We start from the raw sequence: 14,436 nt of genomic DNA, 5'->3' as shown, positions 1-14,436 counted from the left end.
GCGCTTGAAGATTAGAAAGATTAGAAAATATGCCATTCATAGTGAGGCTTGGTATCATTATGCTGTTGGATCAATTGTTACCTTAGTTGCGATCTTGATCGCATTTGTTGTTGCATTTAAATTCTTTAGCTAGAGAGTTATTTGTTTGTTGCATTTAAGTGTTGTATGATCTTTATGTATGAACTTTATGTATTGTATTAATTTGATGTTTTCGGTGCTGTGTATTGAAGATGAGCCGGCAATGGATGTACGATGACCGATGCTCTCCCGAGTTCATTAATGGCGTGCGTACTTTTCTGCTTGCGGCTGAGGCAAACAAGCGAGCGGATGGTTTTATGCATTGTCCATGTGCTGGCTGTAAGAATGGTCGCAATTACTCTACGTCAAGAACCATTCACGTCCACCTGTTTGAGTCCGGTTTCATGCCCCACTATAATGTTTGGACCAAGCATGGAGAAAGAGGGGTTATGATGGAAGACAATGAAGAAGAAGAGGACGACGACAGCTATCCTGGCCATGGGTTCCCTGAATACGATGATACAACAATGAGGGAAGAAGCTGAGCCGGTAATGCGGGAAGAAGCTGAGCCGGCAATGCGGGAAGAAGCTGAAGAAGAGGCATCGGATGAGCCCGTTGATGATCTAGGTCGGGCCATTGCCGATGCAAAGAGAAACTGCGCAAGTGATTTGGAGAAGAAGAAGTTGCAGCGCATGTTAGAGGATCACAAAAAATTGTTGTACCCGAATTGCGTAGGTGACAAGAAAAAGCTGGGCACCACACTGGAATTGCTGCAATGGAAGGCAGAGAATGGTGTATCTGACAAGGGATTTGGAAAGTTGCTGGTAATGATAAAGGATATGCTTCCAAAGGACAACGAATTGCCCGAGAGTACGTACGAAGCAAAGAAGGTTGTCTGCCCTCTAGGGTTAGAGGTGCAGAAGATACATGCATGCCCTAATGATTGCATCCTCTACCGCGGTGAGTACGAGGATTTGAACGCTTGCCCGGTATGCGGTGCATTGCGCTATAAGATCAGCCGCGATGACCCTGGTGATGTCGAGGGCGAGCGCCCCAGGAAGAAGATTCCTGCCAAGGTGATGTGGTATGCTCCTATAATACCACGGTTGAAACGTTTGTTCCAAAACAAAGAGCATGCCAAGGCGATGCGATGGCACAGAGAAGACCGTAAGAAAGACGGAAAGTTGAGAGTACCCGCTGACGGGTCGCAGTGGAGAAAAATCGAAAGAAAGTACGGGAAGGAGTTTGCAGATGACGCAAGGAACGTATGGTTTGGTCTAAGCGCAGATGGCATTAATCCTTTTGGGGAGCAGAGCAGCAACCATAGCACCTGGCCTGTGACTCTATGTTTGTATAACCTTCCTCCTTGGTTGTGCATGAAGCGGAAGTTCATTATGATGCCAGTGCTCATCCAAGGCCCTAAGCAACCCGGCAACGACATTGATGTGTACCTAAGGCCATTAGTTGAAGAACTCTTACAACTGTGGAATGGAACAGGTGTACGTGCGTGGGATGAGCACATGGGGGAAGAATTTGACCTAAAGGCGTTGCTGTTCGTGACCATCAATGATTGGCCTGCTCTCAGTAACCTTTCAGGACAGACAAACAAGGGATACCGCGCATGCACGCACTGTTTGGACGATACCGACAGTATATATTTGGCTAATTGTAAGAAGAATGTGTACCTGGGACATCGTCGATTTCTTCCGAGCAGGCATCCCGTAAGAAAGAAAGGCAAGCATTTCAAAGGTGAGGCGGATCACCGGACGAAGCCTCGCCACCGTACTGGTGCTGATGTACATGATATGGTCAAGGATTTGAAGGTGGTCTTTGGAAAGGGTCCTGGTGGACAACCTGTTCCGAATGACGCTGACGGACGCGCACCCATGTGGAAGAAGAAATCTATATTTTGGGACCTGCCCTATTGGAAAGACCTAGAGGTCCGCTCCGCAATCGACGTGATGCACGTGACGAAGAATCTTTGTGTGACCCTGCTTGGCTTCTTGGGCGTGTATGGGAAGACAAAAGATACACCTGAGGCACGGGAGGACCAGCAACGTATGCACGGAAAAGACGGCATACATCAGGGTCATGCAAGCTACGCTCTTACCAAAGAAGAGAAGGAAATCTTCTTTGAATGCCTGCTTAGTATTAAGGTACCGTCTGGCTTCTCGTCGAATATAAAGGGAATAATAAACATGGCAGAGAAAAAGTTCCAGAACCTAAAGTCTCATGACTGCCACGTGATTATGACGCAACTGCTTCCGGTTGCATTGAGGGGGCTTCTACCGGAAAACGTTCGATTAGCCATTGTGAAGCTATGTGCATTTCTCAATGCAATCTCTCAGAAGGTAATCGATCCAGAAATCATACCAAGGTTAGAGAATGATTTGGTGCAATGTCTTGTCAGTTTCGAGTTGGTGTTCCCACCATCCTTCTTCAACATCATGACGCACGTCCTAGTTCACCTATGCGAAGAGATTAACGTTTTGGGTCCTGTATTTCTACACAATATGTTCCCCTTTGAGAGGTTCATGGGAGTCTTAAAGAAATATGTTCATAACCGTGCTAGGCCAGAAGGAAGCATCTCCAAGGGCCATGAAAATGAGGAGGTCATTGAGTTTTGTATTGACTTTATTCCTGACCTTAAGCCGATTGGTGTTCCTGAATCGCGGCATAAGGGCAGACTGGATGGAAAAGGCACGCTAGGAGGGGAACAAATAATATGTATGGACGGACATTCTCTCACTGAAGCACACTACACAGTTCTACAGAATTCCGCCTTGGTGGCTCCGTATATGGATGAACACAAGAATTTGCTACGCTCCAAACACCCGGAGCGGTCTGATGACTGGATTACACGTGAACAAACCAGGAGTTTCGCCAGCTGGTTGCAGACACGTACCATGCATGACACCTCTATTGAAGATGACCTGTACTTGCTGTCCCAGTTACCATCTTCGAATATAATGACTTTCAAAGGGTACGAGATAAATGGTAATACATTTTACACGATCGCCCAAGATAAGAAGAGCACCAACCAAAACAGTGGTGTCCGCTTTGATGCAGAAACCAAGACAGGAAAGGAAACATATTATGGTTATATACAGGACATATGGGAACTTGACTATCGACGTGGTTTGAAGGTCCCTTTGTTTCGGTGCAAATGGGTCAATATGACACGAGGCGGGGTAACGGAAGACCCGCAGTACGGAATGACAACAGTGGATCTCAACAATCTTGCGTATGCAGACGAACCATTCGTCCTAGCCAATGATGTGGCACAGGTTTTCTATGTGAAGGACATGTCTACCAAGCCAAGAAAAAGAAAAGATAAGGAAGCGAATGCATCGTACGATGAGCCAAAGCGGCACATAGTTCTTTCTGGGAAGAGAAACATCGTGGGAGTGGATGACAAGACAGACATGTCAGAAGATTATGAAAAGTTTGATGAAATTGCTCCATTCACAGTGAATATTGACCCGAGCATCCCGTTAAATGATGAAGATTTTCCATGGTTACGGCGCAAAGGGACACACGCGAAGAAAAAGTTTCACACCCAAAGATCTGGGATGTGATCGGCTTCACTATCATCACTTTCTTCTGTGTTTCACACCCAGGAGGGAATCTCTGTAATAGTTAGGGTAGTTATGTGTTTTGGCATTTGAAACGCGAAGAAATTTTATGTGCAAACAAATTCTTTCATGCCTTTACTGATTTTTAAAGTTAAGTTATTCACAAACTAGTGATTCACACTAATTTCAAATAATTCAAAATTTAAACTATTCAAATTTGAAAACTACGGGCACTAACAGAAAGTTTGTAATTTTTTGTACCTAAAGCAAAAATATTCACAAAGAAACTCTAAATACACAAAAAACAACTCAAAAATAAATAAAGCAAAAAAATAAAAAAAAGCCCGCCTACTGGGCCAGAGCGGCCTGCATACGACTAGAAACCCAACCTGTTGTTGGGCCAGGATGCAGGCCCGCAAAGGCCTAGTAGACCCACAGGACAGCACAGAACATGTAGGCCCAGTAGGCCTGCTTTGGAGAGGAGCTCGAGAGAGCTACCGCACGCGGGGTTATAAACCAGTGCGGACGCCCCTCGGCTAGCGAGGTGGGACTAAACTTGCTGCACCGCACCTTGCCAGCGCACCCCCTTCAGTACCGGGTGGTGGCTCCAACCGGTACTAAAGCCCCCCCTTTAGTACCGGTTGGAGCCAACACCCGGTACTAAAGGGTGTGCGGTTCCCGCCCCTTGGCCTGGCCAAAACAGGCCTTTAGTACCGGTTGGTGGCTCCAACCGATACTAAAGGTCCATCCAATATAACTAAACACATCAAAAATTTTAGTTTCTCATCTGCTTCTTCTCCTCTGCCCCGTCGCCTGCCGCCCCCATCTCCATATCCCTCGTCGCCGCCCGTCCACGTCGTCGCCGCCCCGTCGTCCCCGTCCCCGTCGTCACCGCCGTGCTATCCCGGACCGTCCCGCGTCGTCCCCATCCCCGTCATCGCCGCCCCGTCCCTGTCGTCGCCGCCCCGGCCCGTCCCCGTCGTCGCCGCCCCGTCCCTGTCCCCGTCGTTGCCATCCCCATCGTCGCCGCGCCCGTCGCCGTCCCCGTCGCCGCCCCCCGTCGCCTCTCGCCTCGCCGGTGAGCACACACACACACACATACATTTTTTTAGTTTTTTAGTTATAGAAATAGTTATAAAAATGATAGAAATTTTTCTTTTTTAGTTGTAGAAATAATTAGTTATATAGCATTGTTAGAAATGTTATAGAAATGTTAGAATTGTTAGAAATTTTTCTGTTTTTTAGTTATATAAATAGTTATAAAAAAGTTAGAATTGTTAGAATTTTTTTTCTGTTTTTTAGTTATAGAAATAGTTATAAAAAAGTTAGAAATTTTTCTTTTTTTAGTTATAGAAATATTAGAAATGTTATACAAATGTTAGTTATATATATAGAAATGTTATAATTTTTTTTCTGTTTTTTAGTTATAGAAATACTAGAAATGTTATAGAAATGTTAGTTATATAGCATTGTTAGAAATGTTATAGGAATGTTAGTTATATAGAAATGTTAGAAATTTTAGTTATCAAAATCCAATCATTAAAAAAATGTTACTTTTTGCGGGCATATAGCTAGTATTTGTTCTCGACGATGCCCGGCCCGCATCCTCGCCGTCGACCCGTCCGCGACGACGTCCGGCTGACCCATGTCCGGGACTGGGCTCCGCCGGGCTGGCACTGGGAGGTGCTGCCTGGAGGGGCGCGCCGCTTGATGAGGAACCCGGCCCCGGTCGTCGACCCTGATCTCGTTTGGTGGCGTTCGCGTGGGCCAGTTTCGGTGCGGAGGGAGCCGGCCCCGCCGGAGGTGGTACGTCGCCGTGTCAGGGAGGAGGACGAGCACGTCCATCGCTACATGGTTGCGTTAGAGGGTGGAAGGTTCTCCAATACCTGGCAGTTTCTTCAGGGATCTCACTTCAGCTATGATCCTGTGAGGGTTCCTTCTCTTTGGGTGTCCACCGCCTGCGCCGCATGATCCGACGAGGTATTCGAGATTATATCTATTATTCGAGACGATGTATTCGAGATTATATCTATTATTCGAGACGATGTATTCGAGATTATATCTATTATTCGAGACGACGTATTCGAGATTATATTCGATGATGCTTATTATGTACTATGATTGATTCAGTTTTTCCTTATTAATTGATTGCATCCATGCATTGTAATTTGAATATATTTCTTTTGGATTAGTTAAACAAAACCCATGGCGGACAATACCGGCAGAGAGGGAGAAGAGGCCCTGTTCAATATCATACGCAATCCTCGCGGGCCAGATGATGATTTGAATGAAGAATATTATGACGGCTCCGAATATCTAAACAACACCGGGGAGGGTGATATGATATTCGATCGCGACGACCGAATTGATGAAGTCATGAACTATGAACATGACGAAGAAAATGTTGATCTTGAAACAACAAAGACCGACGAGGTATATATATTTATATAAGCAGGCATCTGGTGATCATCACATGTTTTAAATGACTTGAAGATATATTAACGAATCGATCTTTCTTCTTTCAGCCATCCGGATCGAGCAAATCTTCAGGCAACAGGACGAAACGAGGCCCGAACAAAAAGTTGAAGGAGGGCGTAAAGTACAATATCGAGGCAATCAGACCTAATGGCGAACCATTAGCGCCTAAGAAGATTGCGGACAAGTTCGTTCGTCAGTGCGGAGTTCTTGTGAAGGACCAACTCCCGGTCTCCCTTCAAGAATGGAGAGAGCCAGCAAAGCCACGTCCAGGAGTTACTTTTGTCGACGACAGACAAAAACATTTGCTTTGGGAAACGCTCATGGAACATTTCACCCTACCAGATCATTTCACAGATGCAGATGTGGAGAAAGTCAAGGACGCTGCTCTTAGGAAGATGGCGGTTGCATTCAAGAACCACAAGATTGTGAATGGGCCAAGTACGTCAAGGGAGGAAGGAAGACTCCAGTATTCGAGGGAACACTAGAGAAGCAAAGTGCTCATTGGGACGATTTCGTGAAATTCAAGGATTCGGAATTATCTAAGGAACGGTCCAGAATAAACAAGGCCAATGCCGCAAAAAAGGATAAGTTCCATAAGCTGGGGCCAGGTGGCTATGCGGTGGGAATGCCTAAGTGGGATAAGTCTGAGAAAGAGATGCTGGATGCAGGTGTCACTCCAGAAACATTGAGCTGGCCCCCCAGGTGCAGGACTTGGTTCTATGCGCATGGGGGGGAGTTGGGCCCGAAGACAGGCAAAGTTTCGAAGAAGGCATGTCTGGACGGAGCCGAAGATAAGCTACTTGTTGCAATAAAAGAGACTCGATCCGGGTTGTTTGAGCCCAACAGAGAGAACGACGAGCTTACGCGTGCCCTGGGAAGAACATGAGGCATGGGCGCTATTCCGTGGTATGAGGGGTTTTCGGAATGGAACACCGACTACAGAACCCGTGCGAGAAAGAAGATTGCGGAGGAGAAGAAGAGGAAGATGAAGGAGGAGCAGAGGAAGCTAGACTATGAACGCCTTCAAGGCCTAGAATCAGCGCACGCGGACTTGGCAATCAAATTCCAGCGGCAGCAGGAGCAGATCAACTCACTTAGCCAGCAAAGGGGGTCTCAGCAGCTAGCGGATGATCCACCAATGGATAGCATCGTCCCATCCATGACGAGAAGCAGCGTGGGTTCCGCCCCGGGCGACGCATTGCTGGATAGCTACCCAGTGGATGACATCATGGAGAACACTAACTGCGAGCTACACTTTAAATGAAGAACATATCCATGAAGGTGGCGGACGCCCTTGCTTTTACAAATCCCCCCGAGGCAACCTTCCATTGCAACCCGAATCCAGCGGGCTATGCTCGTGTCTTGGTTGATGAGGTGGTGGACCAATATTCGGGGCTAGAGCTTGACATTCCTGGAGGTGACGATGAGCACACACTAGGAGAGGCCAACCATCGTATCATCCTATGGAGAAATGATTACATCATCTTTCGAAGGCCACCGACACCGCATCATCCGACTCCTCGTCGCAGTTCGACACCGAGTCAGCAGACTCCCGCTCCTCCAAGTCCACCAACGCGTCAGGCCGCTCCTCCTCCAAGTCCGGCACAGCTTCAGGCCACTCCTCCTCCAAGTCCGTCAAAGCGCCAGGCCACTCCTCCTCCAAGTCCGGCACAGCTTCAGGCCACTCCTCCTCCAAGTCCGGCCCAGCTTCAGGCCACTCCTCCTCCTCCAACTCAGCCACGTCAGCCGTCTTCGCCGCCTCAGCAATCACGGAAGAGAGCCGCCTCAGCTATGGTGTGTAGCGGTACAAGTCGAGGTAGTACTGCAGGTACAGGCGGAGGCAAGCGATTTCAATATGGTCCAAGCCTCGCTCCTCTTCTGCAGAGGCCTTACAACAAGTCCGAGGAGGAAAACGTAGCCATATCGAAGGCCGAGGTGGAAGCCCATTTTGCACCGAAACCGCCACCGCCGCAAGGGAGAAAGTGCCTGTGGAAAAGATTGACCACTTCATTCGTATGGCTAGACCACCAGCTCCCAAGCCCGTTGACACAGACTATGAGCGCCACCTCAGGAAGTTAAATCGAGCACGTCTACAGAAAGAGGCGAGCTCGAGCTCGAGCAAATCAGCTGGCAAAAGGAGCGGTAAAACCGTTCCCCAGCTGGGAGAACAGGCGGCGCAATCAATCCCCCCACTTGTTGTGCCAACAACACATGAGAGTAGGCGCGCCCAATATTATTGTGGGCAAACCGTTAACGTTCCCGGGGTGGGCGATGTGGTAATAACCAAGGAGCATATTGCGCAGGCTGAATCGATCGGGATCACTGTTGGACAACTCCTCGATATCGAGCCCATGTCTCCGACTAGAGAGGAGGAAATAAAACGGAAATATGCCCGGGGCCAACCTTTGGTCGAGCTAGAGGAGGTCAATAAGCTCCCAACGAGAATGTATGAATTGCATTAATGGTACATGGACATTACCAAGATTTCCAATCGAGAGTCCCTCATGGTGAATGTCAACAAGGAGCATTACTACCATGAGAAAGCTGTGACCGTTGAGTATTCAGAACTATTTCAGCTATACAATAAAGACGCACTCGACAAATCTATCGTCAGTTGCTATTGTCTGTAAGTGATTTCTTTCTGTAATTTAAGTCTCAAGCTAGCTGTAGTGATCATTTTGATCAATCATTACCTGTAATTATCCTCACTATATTCTTTTCTGTGGTATTATGCAGGATGAAGATTTATGAAATGAAAAAAGGTGGACGCTATGGCATTAGGTTCATTGACCCAAATACCATTAATGAATACACATGGAAAATAGATCCATATCACGAAAAAAGTATAGAGGAAAGCATGCTACAGTTCTTCAAGGAACTCAAATACAATGAAGATATACTACTTCCTTACAACTTCCAGTGAGTCACACTGTCTTGTAGTACACATTCTGTTTTTCCCTACTAGCTATAGCTACATGTTTTTGCTTACATATGCCCGCTTAATTAAGACATGCAAACGTGTGTGCATGCAGATTTCACTGGATCTTGTTAATCATTAAAGTTGATGAAGGAACAGTTGAAGTACTAGACTCACTACTTAAGAAAGCAAGTGACTACACCATCGTGAAGGGGATAGTCAACAGGTAATTTCAATCATTATTAACTATATCTCGGCCTATTTAATTAGTTCGTCATTTCCTGATAACAACTATTTAATAAACTATTTATTCATTTTCTTTGTCGGCGGGCAGGGCTTGGACAAAGTTCATCAGGGTCACTCCAAGCCCATGAAAACAAAGTCTGAAATGGTATCGACCCAAGGTAAGTAATTAAGTAGTACTAGCTAGCTGCCATTTCTTTAATTATCATGCTAGATTAATTATTATCTGATCAAATTTCATTCTCGTAAAGGCCCTGAAGCAGGCGCCGGGGAATGATCTATGTGCATACTACGTTTGCGTGAACATTCGCATGATGACGTCTGAAAAGAGTAAATCTCAAAGACAGGAGTGGGTACAATATCGATTGTCAGAACACTATTCACAATTTTTACACCATTATCGATATCTAGTCACACAACTAATACACATGCATATTGATCTCCTTCTTAATAGTTCAAAGAGGTGCATGACAAGCTCCTAGCACAGGATCGCATAGAAGCAATTCAAAAGGAAATAGCGGGATTTTTGCTCGATCAGGTCATAGATCCCAAAGTAGAATACTATTACCCACTACCGCCCCATGAACCACTTCCAATTGTTATCGTGCTCCGAAGGCACCAATTAGCTAGGCTAATGTCACTAGCTCCGAATGCACCAATTAGGAGAAATTGTATATATATATATATATATATATATATATATATATATATATATATTATGATCGGTTCTACTAGAAATTCTATTTATATATATGCATAACGTGTACAATATGTAGTATCGTAAAATACCAGCAAACGAAAAATAATTAAATGGAAAACACAAAATTAAATGAAAAAGAAATCATGAACCCAAAAAAACCCCAACATTTTAATACCGGTTGGTGACACCAACCGGTACTAAAGGGCTCCCTGCCCCCGAAGCTGGCTCGTGTCACGTGGTTGCCCTTTAGCACCGGTTCTTGCTGAACCGGTACTAAAGGGGGGAGCCTTTAGTGCCTACATTTTAGCGCCGGTTACCAAACCGGCATTAAAGGGCCTTACGAACCGGTGCTATTGCCCGATTCTGCACTAATGAACTATGAACAAATAATAAACAAGTAAGAAATATTAGTCAAATGCATGACAGGGACAAAAAATTAATTGTACATATAGCTTCGGTACACTCACACAGAAATATGTTAAAGCTCAATTTGAGGTAAACCTTGGGTGCAACAATTCATCAGTGACATATATTAACATCCAAATTGAAAACTTGAATGTAAACAAATCTTACCTCCCCTCTTAAAAAAAGAAAAAAAATCTAACCTTAACAGAAAAGAATTAAACCAATTAAGCTACGCGTGAAGGGCAGCCAACTAGCTATGCCATGTGGCGCAAGCTGGTTGGCCGCGGTGAGAAATCTTTTGATTTTTTTAGATGAAGGTGTGTATTATTTTTAAATATATATTTTTTTAGATGGAGGTGCGGACCTCTGGTATTTTTTAAATGAAGGGTTATGCAAAGTGGCACTCGCTGGTAGGCTACGGTGGTAAATTTTTTACTTTTTACTTTTTTTACTTCTTTTATTAGATGAAGGTAAGATTTTTTTTCTGAGATATTTTTTTAGATAGAGGTGAGGACTCTATGTATTTTTTTTATGAAAACGTGCGCACACTTCCCTCTCAAGCGGCGCCACAGGGTGACGCCCCAACCACTAGTTTTTTTATGATACACACATTTTGCTGAAACGCGGACATTGGATATATGCAAAAAGGATTATTAAGTTCATGAATGTACAATCGCGTGAATCTTGATAAAGCACTGTATTGACTTGCAGTTATTTATCGCTCCCTTTTGCACTAACATCGAGACACTTATTTTGGGACGTACGGATTATAAACTTACTTGTAGCAGAATATGATTTTTTTAAATACAGCTATATATAGGCTCGCCGCAAAAAAAGAAAGAAAGAAAAGAATACAGCTATAGACGAAGAAAAGAAAGAGTCTGCATATCCAGAGTCAGCTTGCTTGGCCTCCAATGTTTCTCCTGCCTGCCTCGGTTCACACGCTTCCTTCGAAACATGAACGATTCGGGAGAGAGGGAGGAGAGAAACCGTACCGTGTGTGGGTGCCAAGTTTCGTTCCTTCCCCAGCTGGCACGATCAGTGCCGTCTGCAACCGTACACGCAGCACTGGACGGCCAAGATCCACTGTACGTGAGACGTGTCCTGCACCAGTACGCCAACCCAACCGACTCGGGCTCTGCTTCCGTGCCCCGCACGAACTCCCCTCGATCGATTCCACCGATCCACCCATAAATACCACGCCGCGGCCTCCCCTAGCATCATATGCAGAGAAAAACGAACACCAAGCCTCAAGCGATCTCGAGCGCCGGAGCCCCCAAACCCGCCGCCGTGTCGCCGTATTCGTCGATCAAGAGCAACACCGACGTGGCAGCGTCGGAGTTGGAGCAGCGCGTCAAGGTGTCGCCACCGCCGCCGTTCGCGTCGGACAGGTGGGCAGCGGGCGGCGCCTCGTCCTCCGACGACGAGGAGGACACCAAGAAGACCAAGAACAAGAAGGCCGCGGCCAGCAAGGCGGTGCCGGCGAGGAAGAGCGGCAAGGCCAAGGGCAAGGACAGGTACCTCGTTGCGCCACCGGCAGAAGCTGACCAGGAGTTCATGCCCGCAGGCGGCGCCCCCGACCCGTTCGCCGACAACGACGCGCTCCCGCCCTCCTCGTTCGACCCGTTCGCCGACGCGCGCGCCGACGACGCGGTTGCCGGCGCCGGGGTCGACGACGCCTGCGTGCACCTCCGCGTGCAGCAGCGCAATGGCAAGAAGACGCTGACCACGGTGCAGGGGCTCAGCGCCAGCTACAACTACGCCAAGGTGCTGCGGGACCTCAAGCGGGAGCTCTGCTGCAACGGCACCGTCGTCGAGGACAAGGAGCTCGGCAACGTCATCCAGCTGCAGGGCGACCACCGCAAGCGCGTCGCCGGCTTCCTCGCCAAGGCCGGCCTCGCCAAGACCGAGTGCATCAAGGTCCACGGCTTCTAAGCCGAGATCTCCAGAGAGTTTAGTTTGTTTATCGGGTTTGCTGTTTGGTGATTTGATTTCTGTGTGATGTGTGAGTCTAGCCATAATGGCTTGCGGTCGTCGGGTTAAATCGTGTAAGGGGTCACTTTTTGCTATATCAATAATAATGCAGACTTTTACAATACCTTACTCTATTCGGAAAATTACCTACGGATTTCGAGCAATTTTCACATGACGTATGGAGATTTGGATCTTTAAAAATTGTACTTTTTCATGACAACCAGAGGAAATTTTTCATCCACTCGTCTCTTATTAATTTTTTGGATATGTAAGTCTCATAGACTTAACTATTTAACATCTAAGTGATATCATCCTTGTTTCTTTTTCGTCTTTGTAGGTATGTTGAACCAATGCAACCCCCACACCTAAACAATTTGCAATGACTTTCTTTTCACTCTTTGCATATGTGGATGAGCTAATTGCTTGGAGGTACCACAATTATCACTTTCAGTAATTTTTACATGCTAGTTTCATATCTGAGGCAGTTTGTTACAAAATAGTCTAAAACACATATAACAAGGTATCTGGCCATAGGGGGCCGCATGTCAGAAGCTGACGCTGATGAAGTTATGTACCTAGGGTAGGGTCACGGACCTGTCCTAACTGCCCTACCCAAGGACACCTCTAAAATAAATCACCTTTTAATCGACTTGGAGGTGTTCCACTCGACAGACTCGAAGACATTCGACCAAGAAGCAATTACTCGACCAAGATCCAACCACTCGACGGCTAGGAGACCTAAAGTCACTCCGCATGCTAACGGTCGGTCATTAAGTAGCTTTTATGGTCATCATAGCACTTTATTACTAGCGTTATCAGTAACGCCCTACCTTAATTGACATTGAACCCTTCATAACGTGGGCTGGCCGGGGTCCTGGCGCACTCTATATAAGCCACCCCCCTCCTCCGAGACAAGGGTTCGCACCTCTGTAACTCATACACACATAATCCAGTCGACCGCCTCCGGGCTCCGAGACGTAGGGCTTTTACTTCTTCTGAGAAGGGCCTGAACTCGTAAACCTTGCGTCCTTACAACCTCTCCATAGCTAAGACCTCGCCTCTCCATACTTACCCCCCTACACTTACTGTCAGACTTAGAACCACGATAGTTGGCGCCCACCGTGGGGCAGGTGTTTTAGCGTTTTCTTGGAGGAGTTGCGATCTTTTCCGACCCAAATCATCATGGTTTTCGACGGAGTTTTGGTGGAGGGCCACGAGATCCGTCTCGGCGCGTTCACGTTCATCGCCGACGACTCCGCCTGGCTTCAGGAGGCTCCGCTCGACGTGGACGCGCTCCCTGTCCGCGGGGCAACGCACTTTAGCGCGTGCGTCCGCGGCGTTCTCCTGCGGTAACAGTCGACCCCCTACCGGTCGGCTCCTGTGTTGTCCTCCCTCCCCGCTTCCCGCCGGTGCAAGCGCTCCGGTCGGTCGAGGCTTCGTCGGTGGGTGAGACACGCGGTGGCCCGTTAGTCGGCCACCCCTCAAGTCACGGCGATCGAGCCCGATGAATCCCTCTACGGCCTATTCGACCTGTCGACTGGCTCCGAAGAGACTGCATCCGAGTGCGACAGCAGCGATCCGGCGGCGGAGGTTCTGATGGTCGATGGACCGCCCAGTCCCCAGGTTTTACCCGCACCGACGGAGGCGCAGGAGGAGGCGACCCGTCGCGTCCCCATGAGGAGTATCTTCCCGAGCCTCTCACGTCGCTGCAGAGAGAAGAACTTCGCCGCCGAACATGGATGTGCTGCACACTCCTATCGTTGGAGAAACCCCCGAGGCTCGTGCCTTGGAGGACGCGCGCCTGGCAAACTTGGCCGAGCGCACTCGACTGGAGAACCTCCAGCAAGCACTCGACGAGCGTGCGCGACAACGGGTTCCCGAATCCAGTCGACGTCAGCTCTTCCCGCCCCCGCAGGTATATCGGACTCCGATTCAGAATTTAGCAGCTGCGGCCCGTATAGCGGAGTCGATTCAGCCTTCCCAGTCGGAGGCTGGCAGAGGCTTGCTGCAGATCAGAGCGTTACTCCGGGCAGCAGGAGATCAGAATTCCGCTGTTTCTCAGTCGCGGAACAGAATTCACAGTAGATCCGTTGTCGTGGACACAGTCCAGTCGGCTCACAGCCCGA

The 14,436-nt window shown here is 47.7% G+C and overlaps 1 protein-coding gene across 1 annotated transcript; it reads left to right on the top strand.

The window, feature by feature from the left end:
• The first annotated feature begins 11,564 nt into the window (after positions 1-11,564).
• LOC123186182 (protein translation factor SUI1 homolog 2) lies at positions 11,565-12,434 on the top strand. The gene has a single exon (XM_044597968.1). The coding sequence runs from the start codon at positions 11,894-11,896 to the stop codon at positions 12,269-12,271; it is 378 nt and encodes a 125-aa protein (XP_044453903.1). The 5' UTR covers positions 11,565-11,893; the 3' UTR covers positions 12,272-12,434.
• The last annotated feature ends 2,002 nt before the right edge of the window (positions 12,435-14,436 follow it).

The sequence above is a fragment of the Triticum aestivum genome, chromosome 2A (assembly GCF_018294505.1).
Source record: "Triticum aestivum cultivar Chinese Spring chromosome 2A, IWGSC CS RefSeq v2.1, whole genome shotgun sequence".
Taxonomy (NCBI): domain Eukaryota; kingdom Viridiplantae; phylum Streptophyta; class Magnoliopsida; order Poales; family Poaceae; genus Triticum; species Triticum aestivum.
Note: the sequence above shows the minus strand (reverse complement) of the source record. Positions and strands in the feature narration are given on the sequence as shown.